This window comes from Vulpes lagopus, chromosome 21, assembly GCF_018345385.1.
Source record: "Vulpes lagopus strain Blue_001 chromosome 21, ASM1834538v1, whole genome shotgun sequence".
Taxonomy (NCBI): domain Eukaryota; kingdom Metazoa; phylum Chordata; class Mammalia; order Carnivora; family Canidae; genus Vulpes; species Vulpes lagopus.
This window is the reverse complement of record NC_054844.1, coordinates 8,945,818-8,969,135: the sequence shown is the minus strand read 5'-3', so window position 1 is coordinate 8,969,135 and position 23,318 is coordinate 8,945,818. Positions and strand designations below refer to the sequence as shown.

The window sequence follows — 23,318 nt, the reverse complement described above, 5'->3', positions numbered from 1 at the left end:
GTCTGCCTTCGGCTCGGGTCATGATCCAGGGTCATGGGATTAAGTCCTGAATCTGGCTCCTTGCTCAGCGGGGAGCCTGCTTCTCCCTCTGCCTGCCTCTCCTCTGCTTGTGCTCCTTCTCTCTTTGACAAATAAAACATTTTTTTAAATCTTTAAAAAAAATATGGCCAAGATGAATCTTCCACAAAATAATTTCAATTTTTTCAGTATTTAGTAGTGAGAGATATTAAAGCATTAATGGTAATACATTTCTCGTTTAATACAAACTGAGGATGTTTTTCCAGTTGCTCTTTAATGCTGGCAACTTAGTAAGTTTTGACAGTCGTTTAAATATGTAATATTAAGGAGCACCTGGGTGGCTCAGCAGTTAGCATCTACCTTTGGTTCAGGGTAAGATCCCCTTCTGGGGATCAAGTCCCACACTGGGCTCCCTGTGAGGAGCCTGCTTCCTCCCTCTATGTCTCTGCCTTTCTCTCTGTGTCTCTCATGAATAAATAAATAAAATAAATAAGTAATATTAAGCTTCAGTTTAAAAAACTAAAGCTGGTAAACTAGGTCTTTGTCATTTGCTTAAGAAAAGCACAAAGTATGTTTGGTACATTCTTTCCACTTAGGAAAAAATAAGTAAATACATAAAATAATAATGCTATTTTCCGCTAGTCTTTGGAAACCTTTTGTGTTCTAGGATAGCATGACATATTTATCCTACAGTTTTGATCTGCTCCCTAATATCCTGTCATGCACTCATATTTAGGAATATCTCCAAATATGCATGTCATTTCGAGAAGCATAAGGCTAGATATACACTAAGATTCCTCCAACTCTGAGATACTATGATTCTATAATTTTTATTTTTTTAAGATTATTTATTTATTTGAAAGAGAGAGACAGAGACAGAGAGTGTGGGGAGGAGCAGAAGGAGAGGGATTGGGTGGGGGGGTGGGATTCCATGACCACCCACAATGGACTGAGCCACCCAGGCACCCCTGATTCTGTAATTTCAGATTTGTCTTTCATTGACATTTAATTCTTTCATATTGTCATCTCATTATCTATTTTTGAAGCTTTAAACGAAAATGAATTCCTTGAAGAATTACAGTATGCATCATTGTTCCCCTTCAAAGCTCAGCCTTATGTTTTCTCATAGTAGGCTTTCAATAAATATTAATTGGGGGTTGCCTGGGTGGCTCAGCAGTTGAGCATTTGCCTTTGGCTCAGGGTGTGATTCCGGAGTCCTGGGATCGAGTCCCACATTAGGCTCCCAAGAGGGAGCCTGCTTCTCCCTCTGCCTATGTCTCTGCCTCTCTCTCTCTCTCATGAATAAATAAAATCTTTAACAAAAATTAATTAAATGAATTTCAGTTTATAACTTACAAGAGCACTTTCTAAATTGCCCCAAAGCAGAACATCAAAACAGATTTTTTTCTCTCCACCACCTTCATTTCCAAGTAATAAATATTTAAAGTATTTACATCTTTTGGAGAAAATCTTTAGTCTATACAGTGAAAAGTATGATATTCAAATGCAAGATATACAAGAATATACTCATGTTGTATTAATAGATTTGCCAACACCATATCAAATCTACATTACAGATGAAATAAATAAATAAATAAATATCCACAGATAATTCTGCTTCAGAAACCAGTTTGGAGGAATTGACTCCACCTTTTTGCTTGTTTTTTAGATTATTTATTTATTTATTTATTCATGAGAGACACACACACACAGAGAGAGAGAGAGAGAGAGAGGCAGAGACACAGGCAGGAGAAGCAGGCTCCATGCAGGGAGCCTGATGTGGGACTCGATCCATGGACTCTAGGATTACACCCTGGGCGGAAGGCAGGCACTAAACCTCTGAGCCACCCAGAGATCCCTGACTCTACCTTTTAAAAAGTAATCTCCACACCCAACGTGGGGCTCAAATTTAAAACCCAGACTGGAGATCAAGTTGTATGCTTCAAAATATAACCAGTCAGGTGTCCCCCATAGCCACCTTTCTATTTTCTCTCCCACAACCCCTATTCTTTGGTTCCTGATACACAGCATTTCATTTCCCCTTGGTATGGCTGAGACTCAAGCCTCATCATTGAGCTGAGATGGGAAAAACACTCCGGCTGAAAATGAGACCCACAGATACTCTGTTGACAAAATAAAGAGCTCCAAACATATTTCAATTAGATTTAGATTAAATTACTTGCTAGTCATGTACATGTTTTATGTAGATTAAATTACTTGCTAGTCATGTACATGTTTTATGTGGGAAAGAAATTATATCTTCTGTAAGTAATTCATGAAATTATATCTTCCATAAGTAATTCATTGAGTTTGCCTGACATATATATAGCCAAACCCAATTCTAAGTGACACAGTAATACAGGGGAAAATCCTTCTCTGTAGCTCTGAGAAAGCTGAGTTGATATGGTCAATCTGATTACAGCCTGTGGGATTGGTTTAACCACTATGACAGTATTGCATGGATACTATGGAAGAAAGGGCTGACTTGAGTTCAGATCTCAGGTATAGTTATTCTACTTCCCAGCTACTGGCTGGGCTTGTTAGACATGTAACATTATGAAAAGAATGAAGATCTCTCCCCGGCAAAAGGCTGAGCAGAAAAGAGGGCTCTTATGTGAGGAACCATTGGGTTTTAAAACTATAACTTCATAGTTTGGTGCAGATTTTTTTTAGGTTTTTAATTTTTTTAGTAACCCCTACGCCCAACATGGTGCTTGAACTTACGATGCTCAGATCAAGAGTCCTACATTCCAGGATGCCTGGGTGGCTCAGTGGTTGAGCGTCTGCCTTCAGCTCAGTTCGTGATCCCGGGATCCCAATTCAAGTCTCACATCCGGCTCCTTGCATGGAGCCTGCTTTTCCCTCTGCTTGTGTCTCTGCCTCTCTCTCTGTCTCTCATGAATAAATAAATAAAATCTTAAAAAAAGAAAAGAGTCCCACGTTCCACTGACTGAGCCAGCCAGGGGCCCTTAGGCCAGAATTTGTATGTGCATGTATATGTGTGTACGTGTACACAAGTGCCTACATGTGTGTCAGAGTTGTCATTCAGAAGGTGATTCCACAAAAAAAAAAAAAAAAAAGAAGAAGAAGGTGATTCCACTTCTAGTTTTGAAAACAAGGACTCAGGCAAATCTTCATTGCAACACTATGAACAATAAGCAAAAGATGGAAATACCTGGAGTGTCCATCAACAAATGAATGGATAACTAGAATGTGCTACATACATACAATGGAACATTATAAATGTATAAACCACAAAAAGGGATGAAGTTCTGATACACGCTATAACATGGATGAATCTTGAAAACATTATACAAGGTAAAATAAACCAAACTCAAATGGACAAACATTGAATATTTTTCACTTATATGCAATATCTAGAGCAGGTAAATTCATTAAGAAAGCAGATTTGAGGTTACCAGGATGTAGAAAGAGGGAATGCTGAGCTATTGCTTAATAGATATGAAGCTCCTTTTTGGGTCATAAAAACATTTTGGAAACACATAGGGGTGATGGTTGTACAACATTGTGAATGTGATCAATGCTACTGAACCATACACTTAGCAATGATTAGAATTGCCCAAAGTGAACACAAATCAAACCAAAACCAAACAAAGAGGCATGTGAATCAGCAATAGGCTAGTTTTCTTATTTCTGGCTGGAACAGAGGGATACAGTTGTTTTTAAAGATTTATTTATTTATTCATGAGAGATATAGAAAGAGAGACAGAGACAAAGGCAGAGGGAGAAGCAGGCTCCCTGCAGGGAACCCAGTGCAAGACTTGATCCTGGATCCTAGGATCACACCCTGAGCCGAAGGCAGACATTCAACCATTGAGTCACCCAGGCGTCCCTCAGAGGGACATAATATATAAAGGAAACTAATACAGCTTTGCATAATCATGAGAAGTGCAAGCAGCAATATCATTTGTGCAGTTGGGAAATTTTTTTCTCTTCTATTTTTTGGATTTAGAGATACCACCACCTCTAAAAATTAATATTTATCTTTTAGTAAGATGTGTGTATGTGTGCATAATTCTCTGGATAATTGGATGAAAATAGGGTAAAGGCCCAACCCATATCTGAGGAGACAACTTAACTTAAAGGGATCAGATTGTCCATGGCTGTGCCTCACTGTAGTCTCTGCAGAGGAATTTGTGAAGTGCCCTCCCCTTCTTTCCCCATTCAACCATTCTATGGAATTCAGAGTGCCAAAGGTGAGTGGTTATAATTTTTCTGGTGCCCTCAGAATCTGTTTCAGAAATAAAGATTTGGAGAAACAAATGTCTAGATAGGAAATGGACTCATGAGTAAGAATAATCCAGGAGAATACAAGGTAGAATTTCCCCGTGGAAGTGAGAAAAAGAGGCTTTTCGACCAAGAGGAGTAGACTGGACAGCAGGAGAACAAAACTAGGAATGAGGTGTGGTCTTGAGCAGAGCCTTGTGAAGAAACTAGTTTTTTCAAAAAAAATTTTTTTTAAATATTTGATTTATTCACGAGAGACACAGATAGGCAGAGGGAGAAGCAGGCTCCCTGTGGAGAGCCTGATGGGGACTCCATCCCAGGACCCCGGGATCACAACCTGAACCAAAGGCAGACACTTAACCACTGAGCCACCCAGACGTCCCTCAAAATTCTTTCCTAAACTATAAGAGACAAAATTAGCCTATTTGTGACTTCTCACATAGTATTATTCCCTTGGATTTCTCTAACACTTCAGTGATCCCGGAATCCAGATTCGAGTCTTGCATCCAGCTCCTTGCATTTTAGATGTGGTCACCAGGAAAAGCCTCAACTACAAAGATATATTTGAGTAAAGACGTAAATAAGGAAATCAAACTTTGATGATATAACACTTGAAATGGGGACTCCTAGGTGGGTCAGCTGTTGAGCGCCTGCCTTTGGCCCAGGGCATGATACTGGAATCCCAGGATCAAGTCCCACATCGGGCTCCCTGCATGGAGGCTGCTTCTCTCTGCTTCTTTTCCTATGTCTCTTTCTCTCTCTCTCTCATGATAAATAAATAAAATATTTTTAAAAACCTGAAATGAATAGACTATATATTTGCTATACTGCAATTAAAATTTAAAAAAAAATTTTTTTTAATGCATAATGATATACAAGGAAAGAGCACTCCAGGCAGGGGGTCAGTATGTGCAAAGGCCGGGGTAGGAGTGTGTGTTCTTTGTGTAAGTAAGGAAAGGAGAGATGAGGGTGAATTTTTTTAAGATTTTATTTTTTAAAGTAATCTCTACACCCAATATGGAAAGCAAACTTATAACCCCTAGACCAAGAATTGCAAGCCCTACCAGCTGAGCCAGACAGGCTCCCCAAGGGTGAAAGTTTAGAGGTAAAGCAGGAGCAGATGGCAGAGGGTCTTATGAGTCCTGTTAGGATATTGGCTATAACTGAGAGAATGGGGAGACAGGGAGAGTTTGGATAGAGGAGTGACATGATCTAAAGGTTTTCGATATTTTGTTTATTTGAGAGAGAGTGAGAGCACAGAGGGAGATGGAGAAGCAGAGCCTGACACGGGCCTCAATACCATGGACCCTGATCTCATGATCTGAGTTGAAGGGGGATGCTCAACCAACTGAGCCACCTGTGCACCCCTAATCTAAAGGGTTTCAAAAGGATGAATCTGACTCTTGTGTGGAGAACAGCCTATAATTGAAGGAGGATGAAGCAGGAAAACCAGTGTGGAAGCTAAATGCAGCAATCTGGGTTGCTTGGACCTGGGGGTGTTGAAAAGTGGTCCATTCTGGATTTATTCTGCAAGTAGAGTTAGCAGGATTTGATAATTAAGACATTAAGAGGAAGAGAAGCAAACAAGGAAGGCTGCCACATTGGTCTGAGCAGTGGGAGGGATGACATCGCCATCAAGATAGGAAAGGTGGCAAAAGGAACAGGTGTGTTGAGAGAGAGAACAGGAGCTCAGGTTGAGGCATGTTTGAGATGCCCATCAGATATTAAATGAAGATGCTGAGGCAGAAGTGGTGTGCATTTGTCTTGAGTTCAAGGAAGTGGTCCAAGCTGGAGCTAGAGATTTGGGGATCAATGTATAGGTGGTGTTTACAGCCTTGAGGCAGGAAGGGAGGAGACCCTAGCTGCTTCACTCACCATTGTATTACCAGTGTATGGAAACCACAATTTCTACCATGTAGTGACGTAGTAACTTTCTTTCTTTCTTTTAGGTATTAAGTTTCTACCGAATGAAGTAATAGAACACATGTAGACTGAGGTAGGAGGGAGAAGCAAAACCTTTAATAGACCAAATCGTATGAGGATAGGAATTAATTAATTAATTTTAAAGATTTTATTTATTTATTCATGAGAGACATACAGAGAGAGGCAAAGACACAGGCAGAGGAAGAAGCAGGCTCCATGCTGGAAGCCCGACGTGGGACTCGATCCCAGGTCTCCAGGATCACACCCTGAGCTGAAGGCAGATGAAGGCAGATGCTTAACCGCTGAGCCACCCAGGCATCCCAAGGGTAGGAATTTAAAACCTTTCATTTGAAAAGCCCAAACTGTTTTTCCAAGTTCAAGGCAGTCATTTAGATGTCGACTCTGTCTAATGAAATGAACATTCTTTTTAATGGTTTGGGATGCTGCTCCTTCTGACTTCAAAACATATGGCTTTCATGGAAAAGACAGCTTTGGCAAAAATTACTCTTTTTAAAAAAAAAATTGTATTTATTTATTTATTTATTCATGAGATGTGGAGACGCAGCAGAGAGATGCAGGCAGAGATGCAGGCCCCCTGGGGGGGAGCCCCATGCAGGACTCGATCCCAGGACCCCAGGATCACGAACTGAGCCAAAGACAGACACTCAATCACTGAGCCACCCAGGTGCCCCAGCAAAAATTACTCTTTTGCGATCTCCTTCCTGATCTTTTTTACCTGTGGAGCATAGACTGGATTGTTAGAGATGCAGCCTTAAAGGAACCTATACATTAAGCAATCACTTACTTACATGACTCTGCCTATGACAGCCCCGCCTATGTTTTTTTGACCCAAACAGGAGGAAGGCTGTTGGGGTACCTGGAGGTGATGATGCCTTGGGGGGAGGAGCCAAAGAGGGCAAGCTCAAATTTGAATGTGTGGGGCCAATGCCTTGCCAGACAGAATCAGTGAAGCAGCAGAACTTGAGGCAAGCCCTCCTTGGCCTAAGACTAAGAAAGACACTCTGGAATCCACTATGGACAGGTAAAGCAGTCTCCTCACGGGTGGTGGCATTGACTTTTCTCTCAGAGCAAATCTGAGTTTTCAGATGGGTCCCTTTCTCTCCTCTCACTATCTGACTCACTGCTTGGTCAATATGCACATTCATTTTTCAGGATCTGTCTCATCTGTTCAGATCTTACAAGCTCTCTGCTTAATTCTCTTGGTTCTGTCTCTCTTCCATATTCAAAAGAACAGTTATGTGCCATGTAAGGCCATGTTCTGCAATTAGAACTAATTTATGATAATAATATTAACATAGTAAATGCTTTTTTTTTAATATAGCAAGTGTTTAGAGATTCAAATTGTGAAAGGTAATAGCAAGAATGTCTATACTAAAAACAGTAGTGGAAGTTATAATAATAATTCTGTAAATATTCTACCACAAAAGGACTTGTAAACTTTCCTAGGGAGCCTTTACTGAATCATTTACTTACAAATAAATAAGGAAATTATTTTTTTAATGCCAATATTAAAAACTGCTTACAAGTTTCTATGATGCAATGTATCTACTACAGGAAGGAGACCTCAGGCAAGCAAGTTAACATTATAGGTACAATTGCTAGGCAGTTAATGGCATTTTTACTATCTACCTAGTTTTTCAAGTTCTTCAGACATCAACTTATTTCTTTTTTTTAAAAAAGATTTCTTTATTTATTCATCAGAGACAGAGAGAGGTAGAGACATAGGCAGAGGGAGAAGCAGGCTCCCCAATGTAGGACTCGAACCTGGATCCTAGGATCACACCCACGCCGAGCTGAAGGCAGACGCCCAACCACTGAGCCACCCAGGCATCCCCTCAACTTATTTCTTAAAATGTATTTTGTAAGATTTTCACATGCAGTTTATGACAATTATCACAACTTATTTTATTCCTGCTTTTATGATTCCTATCTAATCCATATGCTTTAACTCAATTTAACTCCTTCACAAAGAATTTACACTACTAAATTAAGGTGTTTTTTTCTTAAAGATTGTATTTTGAAGTAATCTGTACATCCAACAGATGGGTTCGAACTGACAAACCTGAGATCAAGAGTTGCATGCTCCACTGGCTGAGCCAGCCAAGTGCCACCAGAATTATGATTTTTTAATGGAAGTCTAAATTTTCTTCAGAAAATTTTCTTGGGTAAAAATGTTAAATGTCTGCCCAGCTTGCACTGAGACTTTGAAAATTAATCTGAGGTATAAATCAGAGGTAAAGGGTTCAATGAAAATATTTGTACTTAATGAAATGCAAAGCAATGATTAATAGTTGGAATTCAAAGGCAAAAGGGAAAAAGATGAGATTCAACAGGAGAAAAAGGGAAATACATAATTATGATTAGGGAAAATAAGACCTACAGAGGGCATTAGTGATGGCACACCACAGGAGAGGACTTGGTCACGATTATTTTTAACCCATTTGTCTCTGGTCTGCGTTGCTGGGGATGCGGCAATGTTCTGCCTCACAGAACACAGCTGTCTAGAGCAGCTGTCAACCTGTGAGCTTGAAAAACTGCCTCTACAAAGTCCTTTGTACCCAAAAGAGAAACTAAGAGAACAGGGTACTTGAAACCCGGCTCCTAGCTATAGTTGAAGGAAAGTGATTGGACCAAGGAAGTTAATTAAAGGATCATAGTCAACCAATCTGCTTCACTGTGACTGATCACTTCTGATAGAAACAATACCTACATATTTTCATGTAAGGCAGAAGGCAAAAGTCCATCTGAATTCCCTGACCTATGCCATGTCCTTTCCTATACTCCCAGAACACCTTTTCTTTCTCCAAGTAGTAGATCCTCTTCGTATGGCCTGGTGTGCATTATACAGTACCCCTTTCCATCCCTTTCTCGCCATATAGCCTAGGAGGGTAGATTACCTGTTTAAAGAAATTTATCAGTAAGGAATGATGCTTAATCTACTTAAAACTGAGCTCCAAGAGATTCTGTTCCCTTTTACTGCTGTATTAAGCACTTAATATGTATTCGGTTTATATATGCTAAGGATTATTTGCTAATTATGTCACAACAGTAATAGTGATGGTGGTAAGTGCTATGATGATTACTACAAAAGTATCAATTTGTTGTATTTTATTTTATATTTTGGTATATGAAAATTTATTGTCATGTTTTCACCATCAAAACTTATGATCTTGGTCAAAAAATATGGGATGCCTCATGAATTTGCATGTCATCCTTGCACAGGGGCCATGATAATCTTCTCAGTGTCATTCCAATTTTAGTATATGTGCTGCCAAAGCAAGCAGTAAAATTATCATTTTAAATTAAAGCCAATAGTTATTAGATCTTTGTTAGCATTCATTTCAGATTCCTGCTAATTTTTAATTCTAAAAAAATATGATTAAACAATTTCTATAATGTTTGATATGTGTATGCTGATGACAAAATCTAGTTCTCTACCTGAGGACTTAAAGTGTATTTCAATAAGCTTCATGTGTGTGAAGCGCGACATTTAAATTGAGACAGCTATAAAAAGCTCATCCTTGCTTACCTAATAAGGTGGATGCTTGGGTATTTAACTTTTAAATTCAGGGCCTATCACATGCAGTACATAAAAATTAATTCTCAACATATGTATGCCCTAAGGCTGCTCCTGTTTGTAGAAACTTTATTCACAATAGCACCAAAGTAGAAACAACCCAACTGTCCATCTACAGGTGAATGGATAAATGTGCAATAACCATGTAATGGAATATTACTTTGCAGTAAAAAGGATCCAACTACTGACACGTGCAACACTATAAAAGAATTCCAAAGTCATTATCATAAGTGAAAGAAGTCAGACACAAAGGAAGAGATAATGTAGGACTTGTAATGACTTCTAGGAAGTGGATAGTAATGTACAGTTACAAGAAGCAGATTAGTGGTTGCCTAGGGGAGTGGGGAAGAACTGACTGAAAAGGTGAATGAGCAAACTGTGGGGAGGAGTGCTCTGGAAATGTTCTGTGGTTGCAGTTTGGGTGTTTACATTTGCCAGTACTCATAAAATCACACATTTTAAATTGGTGGCATATGTAAATTATACCTCAATGTTAAAAAAATAAATAAAGGTAAAAAAAAGTTTCAATTCTCTTGCCAGCAAACCGTATTCAAATCCTTCTTAGGTCTTCACTTTTACAAGTTTACTGCACTTCTGGCCAGTGCCATTAGGTGGCAGCATTACCTCCACAACTTGATAAATACATTTCTGGAAAAGACCTGGGACAAACACCAGAGACATCATTAGGGCTTTGGTATCAACCACACTGTATAGGTTGTTATATCCACAACTGTAAAGAAACTTTGGTTAGTTGAGAGTATTGCCACAGATTCAGTTCAGTTTAGTGCATATGACATGCAAAACACTGTTAGGCATGAGGAAGCTAGAGCAACCAGTCCCTGCATGTGAGCAACACAGAGTAATATTTAGATTATGTTGCCAAGTTAAAAAACAGAATGTGGGCAGCCCCCCACAGCTTGGCGGTTTAACGCCACCTTCAGCCCAGGGTGTGATCCTGGGGCCTCAGGATCGGTCCCACATTGGGCTCCCTGCACGGAGCCTGCTTCTCCCTCTGCCTGTGTCTCTGCCTCTCTGTGTGTGTGTGTCTCTCATGAATAAATAAATAAAATATTAAAAAAAAAAAACCAGAATGCAAAAAATTGCATACAAAATCAGTATAATCAAAATCATGTAAACATGCCTATAAAAAGATTAGGAAAACAAAAAAAAATTTCTTAAAGATTTTATTTATTTATTCATCATAGAGAAAGAGAGAGAGAGAGAGAGAGAGAGAGGCAGACACAGGCAGACGGAGATGCAGGCTCCATGCAGGGAACCCAATGTGGGACTCAATTCCAGGACTCCAGGATCATGCGCTGGGCCAAAGGCAGGTGCTGAACCGCTGAGCCACCCAGGGATTCCCAGCAAAACAAAAATTTTAATAGTAATTGTCATTAGATACATCCAAATATCTTTAGACACTGTATCTTAAATTTTAGATTTTTTAAATATAAAATTTTGTAAAGGTTTTGAGAGTGTGTGTGTGTGTGTGTGTGTGTGTGTGCGCCAGTTGTGGGAGGGGATGGCAGAGGGAAAGAGAGAGACTCTTAAGCAGACTCCCCACTGAGTGGAGAGCCCAATGTGGGCTTGATCTCACAACCCTGAGATCATGACCTCAGTCAAAATCAAGGGTCAGATGCTTAACTGATAGAGCCACCCAGATGCCCCTAAATTTAATTCTTTAATATTTTTACATATAGGGATGCCAGGTGGCTCAGAGGTTGGGCATCTGCCTTTGGCTCAGGGCGTGATCCCAGTCCTGAGATCAAGTCCAACATCAGGCTCCCTGCAGGAAGCCTGCTTCTCCCTCTGTCTGTATCTCTGCCTCTCTCTGTCTCTGTCATGAATAAATAAATAAAACCTCTAAAAAATTTTCTTACACATAAAACCTCCAACTTTTTGTGTTATACAAGTTAACAACAGTCAAGTATTACTCTTATATTAAAAGAAATCTTTCTCATAAAGTGACACTTTGTGCCTCAAAACACAGAAAGTCTCATTGGGAAGATAGAGATGTCAGTGATCAACTTGTGACAGAACATGAGGGCTTTGATAGGGATAACCTGGAAAACAAAAAGTACAGGAGAGTTTTTTGTTGCTACTAGTGTTTGATTTTTTGCCTAGAAATTTTGGAATAGTAGAAGTGAGAAAGAGGAGTTGAACTGTGAGCCAGCTTTGAAGGATCTGAGTTTTGTCCAGTGGAAAAAGGTAGGAAAGCATTCACTGAGAGCAAGTACAGCAACAAGGTGACTGGAAAGAAAAAGCCTCAGAATCAGACACCAGTGCCAGGGATTCGGCTGTACAGCCACTTGCAGACAGGGACGGGAAGGGGAAAAGTAGTGGGAAAGGAGGCTAGAAATGCAGATTGACGATCAAATGTAAAAACTGGCCTAAATACCACATCAGAATTTGGGATTTATCCTGTGAGCAGAAGAAATTCACTAGGGATTTTCAGCATAGAAATAACATGGTCACTCCTGGGTTTTTGTGAGATCACTCTGGCACAGCATGGAGAATATTCTTTCTGAGGGACTAGGGGCAGACAGATCAACTGAGAGGCCAGGACAAGAGATAGAAAGAAGGTGTGGGCTTGGATGGAAGCAGAAAACAGGAAATAGTGTAGGTACAAACTCAAGAAATATTTGGACGTTTAAAAAATAAAAATACTGAGGCATCTGTGTGGCTCAGGTGGTGAGATCCCAGGATCCTGGGATGGAGCCCTGCATTGGGCTCCTGGCTCAGCGGGGAGTCTGCTTCTCCTTCTCCCTTTGTCCTTCCCCACTGCTTGTGGGCACTGTCTCTCAAATAAAATCTTTTTAAAACTCAAATAAAATAAAAAATAAAAATACTGGGGCACCTGGGTAGCTCAGTCAGTTGGGCATCTGCCTTCAGCCTGAGTCATGATTCTAGAGTCCCAGGATCAAGCCCCACACCGGGCTCCCTGCTCAATGGGGAGTCTGCTTCTCCCTCACACCCTCCTCCCTCTCATACTCCCTCTCTCATGCTCTCAAATAAATAAAATCTTAAAAAAATAAAAGTAAAAAAAAAATACTAGAAAAAAATAAATATTTGGAATTTTGCATCAAATTTAGATCATTACTTAAATATGAGGAATGAAGAAGGAGAAGAATCATAGATGACCCCAAGCTTTGAGCCTGGTTACTTGAGATGGAAAAGTAAGGAGACAGGAAGGTCAGGACAGGGGACAGTTTAGGACTACTGTTTTGACCATGTTGAGTCTGAAGTGCCTATTGGACATTTAGGTAGAGTTGGGGAGGGGGAGATCTCTGAAAAAATATAGAACCGAGGACCAAGTTCAGAAGTGTCCAAGTTGTCCACATCTAATGGACAGCTGTGGGAGCAGACGGTCCTATGAGTTCCTATGGTTTGGGGGTTCTGACTACCTGTCCTTTGGTCTTAAATATCAGCACAAAAATGGTTCCAAGTTCAGTAGGTCTCACGCAGCCAGCCAAGTAAGGAAGAGAATCTTCTCTGGTTTGGCTCAAGCCATCATAGATTTTTTTTAAAAAGCTGAAGAAAAGCCAGGAGTGACCAGAGAATGAGCTGTGCTTCTGCATGTCCCTCCCTCTCCTCATCCACAGCCTCCTGATGAAGCAGAGGAAGTTTCTTTACCATTTCAAGAATGTCCGCTGGGCCAAGGGTCGCCATGAGACTTACTTGTGCTACGTGGTGAAGCGGCGGGATAGTGCCACCTCCTTTTCTCTGGACTTTGGTCACCTTCGAAACAAGGTATCAGTTATTTGCTTCCAAGCTAGACTGCAGACGCTTTCAGAACCATCCGCAGCTGGTTTCAGGTTTAGGTCTCCACTAGATTCCTCAAATCTTTGTTTTTTATATGTCCATGAAATTACATTACGTATGCCCCAAAGCATGCCATCTTATGTCCTCCCCAATCATGTTGGCACGTCTGCCATACCTTGCATCAGTGCCAAGAGTAACTGCCCCCAAATTTCCCTTCCCTTTCCCCAGCATCCAAACTACCTTTGAGATTAAGGAAATCAAGTGCAAGGGCCTTTTGGTTTGGAAAAATGTTATCAGCTCATTCAAGCTGAAGTTTAAATGTAAAAACAAGTTTTTAGAATTTTTGAGAATTAAGGAAAAGGAGCAATTAATGACTCAATTCTGTTTTCCAAATAATTTCCAGTCCCTCCTGCTCAAATAGACCGTAGGCCAAGGAGTACATTCAGTATGGTGAGACCTAGAATACCACGGAAGCTGCAACTGGTTGATTAATTAGTTAAATCAATCTCAGCATCTAGGAGATCAGAGAATTACATTTTCAAGCGACTTCACCATATTCAGATGGGTTTCCATAAGCTTCTGCCAATAAATATTTTCTGTCTCAAAACAGGCAGTGACATCTGATTTTGGTGGGATCCAGGGAAGAATCCATAGGTAGAAGAACGTTGTCCGGCTCTACTCTTAAAGTGTTTATCTTACTATTCAATTTCCTTTGCCCCCAGTTGTATTGTGTAAATTAGCTCACTGCAATTGCTTCACATTCTAATCTCTTTCCTGTCTGGTGACACATTCTGAGTAGAGAAGGCTTTGCTGTTACCAACCCTTTGATCCTTCTCATTTAATCGCCACGATACTAGCCCATTTTACTGGTGAGGACTTAGAAGATTCAAGAGTTGGGTGAGTTGTCCCACTCACTGGAGTGGTGATGCCAAGGAAATGGACCTAGATCTTCAGATTCTAGGACTGACGACTTCTCTGCAATACTAAGCAGACTTGCTACAGCTCACTATTGCGCGATTAGATTACAATCCCAGGGATCACAGGATAGCAAACACCTTATTTAATTGGTTCTGAACCCAGAGCAGCGCCTATGACTTCTCTTACAAACCCCTCTGTTGGCCTGAGCATGGCCTACTTTACCCCTTTCAGTCCTCCCAGCCTGTTTCCTGCCTCCACCAGTGGTCTGGTGTATTTCCGCAATGGTATACAGCCCTGGGCCCTTCCAGAACATTTTCTTTCTCCTCAAAGGCGCAAAAAAAAAAGGCGCAAAAAAAAAAGGGGGGGGGGGGGACACGTGGCAGGCCAGCACTCCAAACTCCGGGACAGTGCGATGCTACTTGAGACAGACGCACCTCATCCTCCTGCTTTTCTGCTCCACAGAAAATGCATACCCCTTTTGTAACCTAAAGCCCCCCAAAGGGCAGACACCCTAGAAAAGGCGACCGTGGGAGGCAGAGGAACGAGTGACCCTAAAGCCACAGGCACGGCCGGCGGCCGGCGAGGCCAGTAAACGCCACCACCTCTGCTCTGTCCGCAGTCGGGCTGCCACGTGGAGCTGCTCTTCCTCCGCTACATCTCCGACTGGGACCTGGACCCCGGCCGGTGCTACCGCGTCACCTGGTTCACGTCCTGGAGCCCCTGCTACGACTGTGCGCGGCACGTGGCGGACTTCCTGCGCGGGTACCCCAACCTCAGCCTGAGGATCTTCGCCGCGCGCCTCTACTTCTGCGAGGACCGCAAGGCGGAGCCCGAGGGGCTGCGGCGGCTGCACCGGGCGGGCGTCCAGATCGCCATCATGACCTTCAAGGGTGCGAGGGGGACCTGGCCCGTCGGGGATCGCAATTCGCACTGCGGAAAATGGGGGGCCGGGGGCGCGGCATTCAGCCCCAAACCGGACGGGAACAAAAGGGAATGAAGGGCTTGGGTACTAGGCTTTGGGGGAAATGCGACTTAGAAGGGGTTGGGGCAGGGATTTCTTTCTTTCCTCTACGTTTGGGATCTGAACTATCTTCTGCCCCGTTCCCCTACCCTTTTAAAGATTATTTTTATTGCTGGAATACTTTTGTGGAAAATCGTGAAAAAACGTTCAAAGCCTGGGAGGGGTTGCACGAAAATTCCGTTCGACTATCCAGACAGCTTCGACGCATTCTTTTGGTAAGAGGCTACTTTGCTTCTCGCTTTCTTTCTCTCTCCAAAGTCATCTTTTCCTGGAGCTACTTCTATTTTCCCCTCTTACATTTTTTACATTGTCATCTGTGCATGAGTGTGTGGGTATCACTCTTATTTTTCCTTTGATGAAAGCCTCATTGTATGCCTTATAGTCATTTCTCCTACCTCTGCGTTTGCTCATCTGTTGTTTCACGACTCAGAGCCCTCTGCCGACAGGCCCTTCGGTTCCCCTCTCATCACCCACCAGCGTCTCCTTTAGACTCCCCGCAGGATTGTGTTTTTCTCCTGGTAGGATTCTAGCCTCTCCTTTCCCTATTCCCCAGAATTTACTGCCCAACAAAATGTTACAAATTCATCTACTCAGTTTATTTCTCTTTCTCAACAGCCCCTGTATGAGGTTGATGACTTACGAGATGCATTTCGTACTTTGGGACTTTGATACCAACCTCCAAGAATGTCACATACAGTGAACCATCTCTGAGGACAGTGGGTAAAAGGATAATCTCAAGAATTCTGTTTTTCTTCAACTCTCTCAAAGTCTAGAGAGGAAAATATTCATATACAGGACTTTGTAAAAAAAGAAACAAGTCTTGAAAGTACAGAAGGAACTGAGGCCCAACAGGGTTATATGCTGCAAGTGGTGCAGTTTTTGATGCAACAGCGTCCCCTACTGGGAAACGACCGAATTGCAGGGTCGGGGAGCACCGAAAGTGTCCTGTTCTAAGACTCTTAGGTGGGGAGGAAACAAACCTTAAAAGCATGGTGAGAAGATCAAGTGTTTTTATAATATGTATCCTTTGTTATTTGATTCAGACGGAGTTCTCAATATTAGTGATAGATTTTTCTACTCTTCCTTTGGAGCTCGCTTTCAAGTGAACAAACTTTTACCAGTCCATGATCTATATAGACCTCCTAATGAAAGGACCTGGGGGATCGTAATCCCAAAACATCTAACCAAGGCATTAATATATAAGCATGTGCTGTATGTTTTCATTGTCTGAGATGTTTTCGTTTGTACGTAAGACAATTTTTCTTGGTATAAAATATGCATGATCACCTTCAGGCTATTTTATAATAAAGGTTCTTGAAATGAATATGAGGACTGTGAAGAAGACACTCTAAAATTAGTTGATGCCTCAACTGACACATCTGGAAACATAAATCCCTTTAAAGAAGTCAGTAGGTCAGAAACCACAACCACAAATTTCACATATAAGATTAGGTAACACTTGGAAAGGAGTTGTTTCAATGTTGAGAAGAGAAAAATAAGTTCTCTTCAGTGGGTCTCTTGACTTGAACAATGTCAACCAGGCCAACCTTTCCTATTTTTTGTATGTATGTGATGCTTCTCTCAAAGAAATGTTCACTGTGTAAGAGAGTATGATAAAAGAAAAAAAAAAAGATTTGAAAAGGAAGGATGGCAGAACATTGCAAAGAAATAGTGTTTTATCCAGCAAAATGTAGAGAGCCAGTATGGCAGAGAGTGCCTATTCGTAACTTCGTAACAACTGTCCTTGACTGTGAGAAAAATAGTCAATATAACCATCACTGTGCACTTATTTTTTTTTAAAGATTTTATTTATTTATTCATGAGAGACACAGAGAGACGAGAGGTAGAGACACAGGCAAGGGAGAAGCAGGCTCCATGCAGGGAGCCCGATGTGGGACCCGATCCCAGGTCCCCAGGATCACACCCTGGGCTGAAGGTGGGGCCAAACCACTGAGCCACCCAGGCTACCCTCACTGTGCACTTATTACCTAGCAACTCTTGCAATGCCGATAAGTAGATCCACAGGACAAATTAAATACACAGTTGTGTTGTGCATTCACTCAAATGGGTGCCCGGACCAGTCAATAGGAGAAAGAATAATCCTTTTCAGCAAACGGTGCTGGGACAACTGGATATCTATATGCAAAAGAATGACTTTGGATCTCTACCACATACTTTATACAAAAGTTAACTCAAAATTTACCAAATACCTACATTTAAGAACTAAAACTATAAAACCCTTAGAGGGAAACATAGGTGAAAATATTCACAACCTTGGACAAGTCAAGCAACAGAAGGAAAAATATAGAGAAATTGGATTCGTTAAAATTAAAAGCTTTTGTACAAAGGCAGTAGTAAGAAGTGAAAAGACAACTTGCAAAATGGGAGAAGATATTTATAAATAATATACCCAGTAGGAGTCTAGTAGACAGAATACACAAAGAACTCTTAGAACATAAAAAACAACCTAACTTAAAAATGACCAAAAGATTTGAATACACATTTTCCAAAAATATACAAATGGGTAATAAGCACATGAAAGATACTCAACATCCTTAGTCACTAGGGAAATGCAAATCAAGGCCACAATCAGATTCCACTCTTACTATTAGGAGGCTATCAACAACATCAAAAACAATTAAGAATGTGGAGAAACTGAAACCTTCCATATATTTACTGGTGGAAATGTGCAGCTGTGCAGCTGCTATCATGGTTCCTCAAAACCTAAACATTGAATTATTATATAACCCAGCAGTTCCACCTCTAGGTATATATATCCAAGAGATTAAACTCTGAGTTTTGAAACAAAAGCTCATACATGAATATTTACAGCAGGAGTATTCCTAAAAGCCAAAAATATGGAAACATGAAGTGTCCGTCAAGTGATGGGTAGATAAAACAAAGGTGCTATATCCATACAACACTATTTTATTCAGTCATAAAAAGGAATGAAGCAGACACATGCCACAATGTGGATGAATCTTGAAAACATGGTGCCAACGGAAGGAAAGCCAGACACAAAATGCCACATTTCATGGCTCCATTTCTATGAAATGTCCAGAACACGTAACCCCACAGAGACAGAAAGATCAGTGGTTGTCAGGGGCAAGAGGGAGAAGGGTATGGGAATTACTTATCGCGTATGGAGTTTCTCTTGGGGGTGACGAAAATGGTCTACAATTCAATGCAATTCAATGGTGGTGACGGTTGCAAAACATTCCGAATGTACTAAAACCCACTAAATTGTGTGTATTTTAGAGAGCTAAAATTTACACCTGTGTGAATTTATAAAAGGACTTAACAAATGTAAATTTTATGTTCTGTGAATCTTATCTCAATTAAGACAAGTCGGTATGATTTGAGTCAGGAGACCTTGAATTTGAATTCTGTTTCTATGTAACAGTGGGCAAGATATATTTAACCCCTTTATAGCCTTAATTTCTGATCTCTATATGGGTATGATAATATGAACTTTTCACATATTTTTGGTAAGTATTAAATTAGAAGATAACACAAAGCTGGTACTTAGTGATTAGCTTTGCTACCCTTTTCGTTTGCAGGATAGAAACCTAGAAATCGCCCTTGACATCACCCTTGGCGCCCCCGTATATGGTCCTATTGACTTTGTAGGCTAAATACTTCTTGAATTTATTTACTTTTCTCTTTCCCCTCTACTAGTACCTAAGAAAGAAAAAAACAAAAACAAAAACAAAAAAAGCCCCTAATAGTTTAAAGCTGGCTTGACACTTCTAGAAACCAGGTCATTGTTATTTTTCTGATGGACATAAACAATCTCATAAAATACCAACCTCAGACAAGATTACTCAGACTGATAAAATGAGAGAGAGCAAAACCATTTCATAATTTGTCTGAGCCACCGGCAAAATACCAAACACCACCTCTCTTGGCTGGAAAGAAATTGCTACTTCTTTACCAATTACAGTTTTATCCTTGTCTAGTCAGCCCTCCAGAAAGATGGGACACACCCAATTATAGAACTGACCTAATTCTCTCACAATTTCTAATCTAACAAATCCCCATTTTCCTAGCCTCTCCCTCAAATCGCCAAACCAAAACCCAAATTCTGTAATAAGATTCATAGTCATGAAGTGTCTCAATGAGAGGGTGTTTCTCTTACTGAGACACTTTATGGCTAATAGCTCCCCATAATGTGGATTCTTCTTCATGGCAAGAGTAATAAATCCCACTTGTTCACCTACAAGAGACGTGTTATTTATTGTCTTTGGATGGAGGCCATTGGCATATCTTAGTTGGAGCTACCAACATCTTAGTCTATTGTAATAGTCATGATATTCACTAATTCTCAGTAATTTCACTGAGAAGTGGAATCTCGAGAACTACAAAGCTCCAAGTTTATTCTATTGGGGGAATGGGCCCACCAGCCCTTTTATAGTGTTGATTTGTCAACAGGAGATCCCTAAGTACTCTCAGCAAGTAAATGGTAGTTACCCAATTTGGGTAGATGGAATTTGATATCCTGTTGCAGCTAACCTCCTTCACTACTTGATTGGATTTAACTAATCTCCTCGCTAATTTGACTGATTTTTTTCCCCATAGTCTTGGCCACATTTTTAAAAAAGATTTTATTTATTTATTTGAGGGTGGGGAGGGCCAGATGGAGAGGGAAAAAACCTCAAGCCGACTCCCCAGTGAGTGGGGAGCCCAGTGCAGGGCTCCATCTCACGACCCCAAGATCATGACCTGAGCCAGAATCAAGAGTCCAACACAGCCCACTGAACCACCCTTGGGCACAATTCTATAGTTGTTCTAACTTTTGGAAGTTAAACGGTGCAACTACAATGCAGCTTGAGAAATTGCCAGTCACTGTATGACTTAGTGACAAATAAGTGTTAACAATAATGGTTTGGATTTCTAGAAGGAAGAGATCATTGTAGGTTGAATAAATAAGAAAAAATTGATAGAAGAGGTTGAAATTTACCAGGACCGTGGGGGGAAACGTTAAATACTTTAGTATATTTCCAAAAATCTCTGTGAATAAAGTGATGAATGGTTCAAAAGTGACCTTTATAAATTCTGTTACATATTTTAAACATTGATATCACTATGATGAAGTTGTTAATCCTATGTACTTTTGGTGGGAGAAGCAACTTATATAGTATTTTAAATACCTATTACCTTTAACTTTGCAATTTCATTCCTAGGAAACTAACTTGAAAAAAATCTCCTAGATGTACCCAAGATTATATATACAAAGATATGTACAAACCAACCCTGTAGTAGGGAGAAATTGTAAATAACAAAGCCAATAGTGGAATGTGTAAGCATAGAACATCCATACTTAGAGGAGTCTACAATTTAGAGTCCCAATACTGTGAGGCTCCCTGGGTGGGCTCAGTCCATTAAGCACCAGACTCTTGGTTTCAGCTCAGGTCTCCATATCAAGGCGGTGAGATCTAACCCCTAGCAGCTCCTGCAGTGTCTGGAGTGGGCTTGAGAGCCTCTCTCCCTCTCTCTTTTCCTCTTCCCTCACTTGTGTTCTAAATAAAATAATTTTTTTCTTTTAAAGATTTTATTTTTGGAATCCCTGGGTGGCGCGGTGGTTTGGCGCCTGCCTTTGGCCCAGGGCGCCATCCTGGAGACCTGGGATCGAGTCCCACATCGGGCTCCTGGTGCATGGAGCCTGCTTCTCCCTCTGCCTGTGTCTCTGCCTCTCTCTCTCTCTCTCTCTGTGTGACTATCATAAATAAATAAAAATTTAAAAAAAAAAAAATAAAATAAAGATTTTATTTTTTTTAAAGATTTTATTTATTTATGAGAGCCACAGAGAGAGGCAGAGATCCCAGGACCCCAGGATCACGACCTGAGCCAAAGGCAGACACTCAACCACTGAGCCACCCAGGGGCCCAAAATATATATATATTTTTAAAGAATACTGTAAAGCTACATAAATGTATATAGAAAAAGACAGGACCTGCCTAAACCTAGGTGATCCAGCAGTCTTTTCCTGTCTCCCTGCAAGTGGGCTGTGTCCTAGGGTCCTGGTTCCTGGTCCCCACCACCTGCCATCCAGAGGAAAGGCCCACGAGGGGTCGCCTAAGATTTCCACCAGTGCACAGGGACCGTATGTCATCCAGCCCCGACTCCAGAATCTGGATCATGGCCACCCCGGACTATTACCCAAGCCCGGAGGGTTCTACTTCCTTTAACAGCTCCTGCGGAAGGCAGGGCATCCTGGAGAAGCCATCTCTCACCACTCCCATCTCCCTATGCTGACCAGGGTCCCTGGGGACAAGCTTCTTTTACCAGAAGTTCACTTTCCCATTCGTGGCTCTAGTGTTGAGGTACCCAGAAGGCTGAAGACTCTTCCCAGGCCTCCAGTGGTTCCATCACCTGTGACATGGCTCTGGAAGCCATGAGGAAGCGGCCCAGTGGCCAGCCTGACAAGGCCAACGCTGGGCCCCAGTCCTGAGTGGCCAAGACCAGCCACTAGGTTTCAGAAGATGCTAGGCTTATCAGAACTCCTCCCCACCGCTCCCCTCCCCGTAGAGTAGGCAGGCTGCAGCCAGCAGAAGCAGTTGAGTCCTTTTATATCAAAACAGCTAAATACCAAAAAGGGAGTTGAGAGAACTGTACTCTCTACTATCCAAGCCACACAAAATTCTTCTGACACCTTGTAACCATGTGCCCTGCACCAAGTAGAAAATAAACTCCAAGCAGCCAGTAAAACAGACATAAAAAAATATCCAAAGCACCATTACTAAGTGAAAAAACAATTGTTTTAAAACACTTTGTATAGGTTGATCTCATTTATGCTTAAATATACATATATGTATACATTGAACTTCCATATATACATATATTTATATAGATACTTGGTTAGCAAAAGCGCTGCATAGAGAAAATCCAAACTATTAGCTGTGATTACATCCAAAGAGAAAAATTGGATGGGAAGGCAGGGGAGAGGGAACTTTCACTTTTATTTTGTATATTTCAACAAAAGAAATGTAACTCTAAAGTTTGAATAATTAAAATTGAAGCGAGGAGAATACCATTTAAAATTTAGGACTCAAAAAAAATAAAATTTAGGACGCGTATTTATTACTTCATATTCTCCTATGTTTATCTACTAACATAGACTATTCCACCACTAAGGAATTGAGATAATTCCAATAAAATAAGTCTAGGAGAGGCATGCGTCTTTCAACGTCTAAAAGCTTTCTTCTACTACCAGTGATTTATGAAACATGTTTTGAGGGTTCAGCGATCTGTACAAATCTTAGTTGGAGCTCGCCAAGAGAAAGAGAAGGAGATCTACATTAAGGAGTTGGCTTACGTGATTGCAGGCCTTTGTAGAAGCTGGGATCTGGAATCTGCGCTGGCCACCACGAAGACAAGCAGGAGCTTTAGGGCAGAAACCAATGCTTTAGTCCTCAGGTAAATTTCTCTGTGGAAGCCTCAGTTCTGTTCTTATATCCTTTAAACTAATTGAATTAGGCCCACCCAGATTATCTAGGAATCTTACTGTCCACTGATTATGGACTCTAGGCTTATCAACAGAATATCCCAGAGTAACACCAGGGTTAGTCTTTGATTGAATAACTGGGACCAAGCCAAATTGACTCACAAAAACTTGTCACAGGATGTATACGTAAAGAACAAAAACAAACAAACAAAAAAACACATATCACAGTTACCATTTTTAAAGTTTTTTAAAGATTTTTTTTTAATGTGTTTATTTGAGAGAGAGCGTGCACAATCTGGGGGAGGGACAGAATTAGAAACAAGAAGCAGACTCACTGCTGAGTGTGGGGGCTTATCCCAGGACCCTAAGATCATGATCTGAGCTGA

The 23,318-nt window shown here is 41.0% G+C and overlaps 2 protein-coding genes and 1 non-coding gene across 10 annotated transcripts in view; 1 reads left to right on the top strand and 2 right to left on the bottom strand.

Moving 5' to 3' along the window:
• RIMKLB (ribosomal modification protein rimK like family member B) overlaps window positions 1-23,318 on the bottom strand; it is a 186,380-nt gene that overhangs the window by 127,484 nt on the left and 35,578 nt on the right. For all 6 annotated transcript variants that reach the window (XM_041735724.1, XM_041735721.1, XM_041735725.1 and 3 more), the window contains exon 6: window positions 22,804-22,871. In XM_041735724.1, the coding sequence (XP_041591658.1) occupies window positions 22,804-22,871 (68 nt within the window). The remainder of the gene's footprint in view (window positions 1-22,803; window positions 22,872-23,318) is intronic.
• On the top strand, window positions 7,094-16,714 carry AICDA (activation induced cytidine deaminase). 3 transcript variants are annotated; one of them, XM_041735732.1, is made up of 5 exons: window positions 7,094-7,231; window positions 13,390-13,537; window positions 15,087-15,357; window positions 15,588-15,703; window positions 16,104-16,714. In XM_041735732.1, exons 1-5 carry the CDS (start codon window positions 7,122-7,124, stop codon window positions 16,155-16,157), a joined length of 699 nt encoding a protein of 232 aa, XP_041591666.1. In that variant the 5' UTR covers window positions 7,094-7,121; the 3' UTR covers window positions 16,158-16,714. The 3 variants fall into 3 exon arrangements, with proteins under 3 accessions (XP_041591666.1, XP_041591665.1, XP_041591667.1); XM_041735731.1 differs by lacking the exon at window positions 16,104-16,714 and having other exon boundaries at window positions 15,588-15,971; XM_041735733.1 differs by lacking the exon at window positions 7,094-7,231 and having other exon boundaries at window positions 13,086-13,537.
• Window positions 9,388-9,490, bottom strand: LOC121480435. Its single transcript, XR_005984958.1, has one exon. It is a non-coding gene; the product is annotated as a U6 spliceosomal RNA (small nuclear RNA).

Bases quoted from the DNA above. Each gene is read 5' to 3' on its own strand.
- AICDA (XM_041735731.1), top strand. From the start codon at position 7,122: ATGTGTGGGGCCAATGCCTTGCCAGACAGAATCAGTGAAGCAGCAGAA. The intron at 7,232-13,389 runs GTAAAGCAGTCT...CCTCATCCACAG, and splicing joins CTGGAATCCACTATGGACAG to CCTCCTGATGAAGCAGAGGA. The intron at 13,538-15,086 runs GTATCAGTTATT...CTCTGTCCGCAG, and splicing joins TTGGTCACCTTCGAAACAAG to TCGGGCTGCCACGTGGAGCT.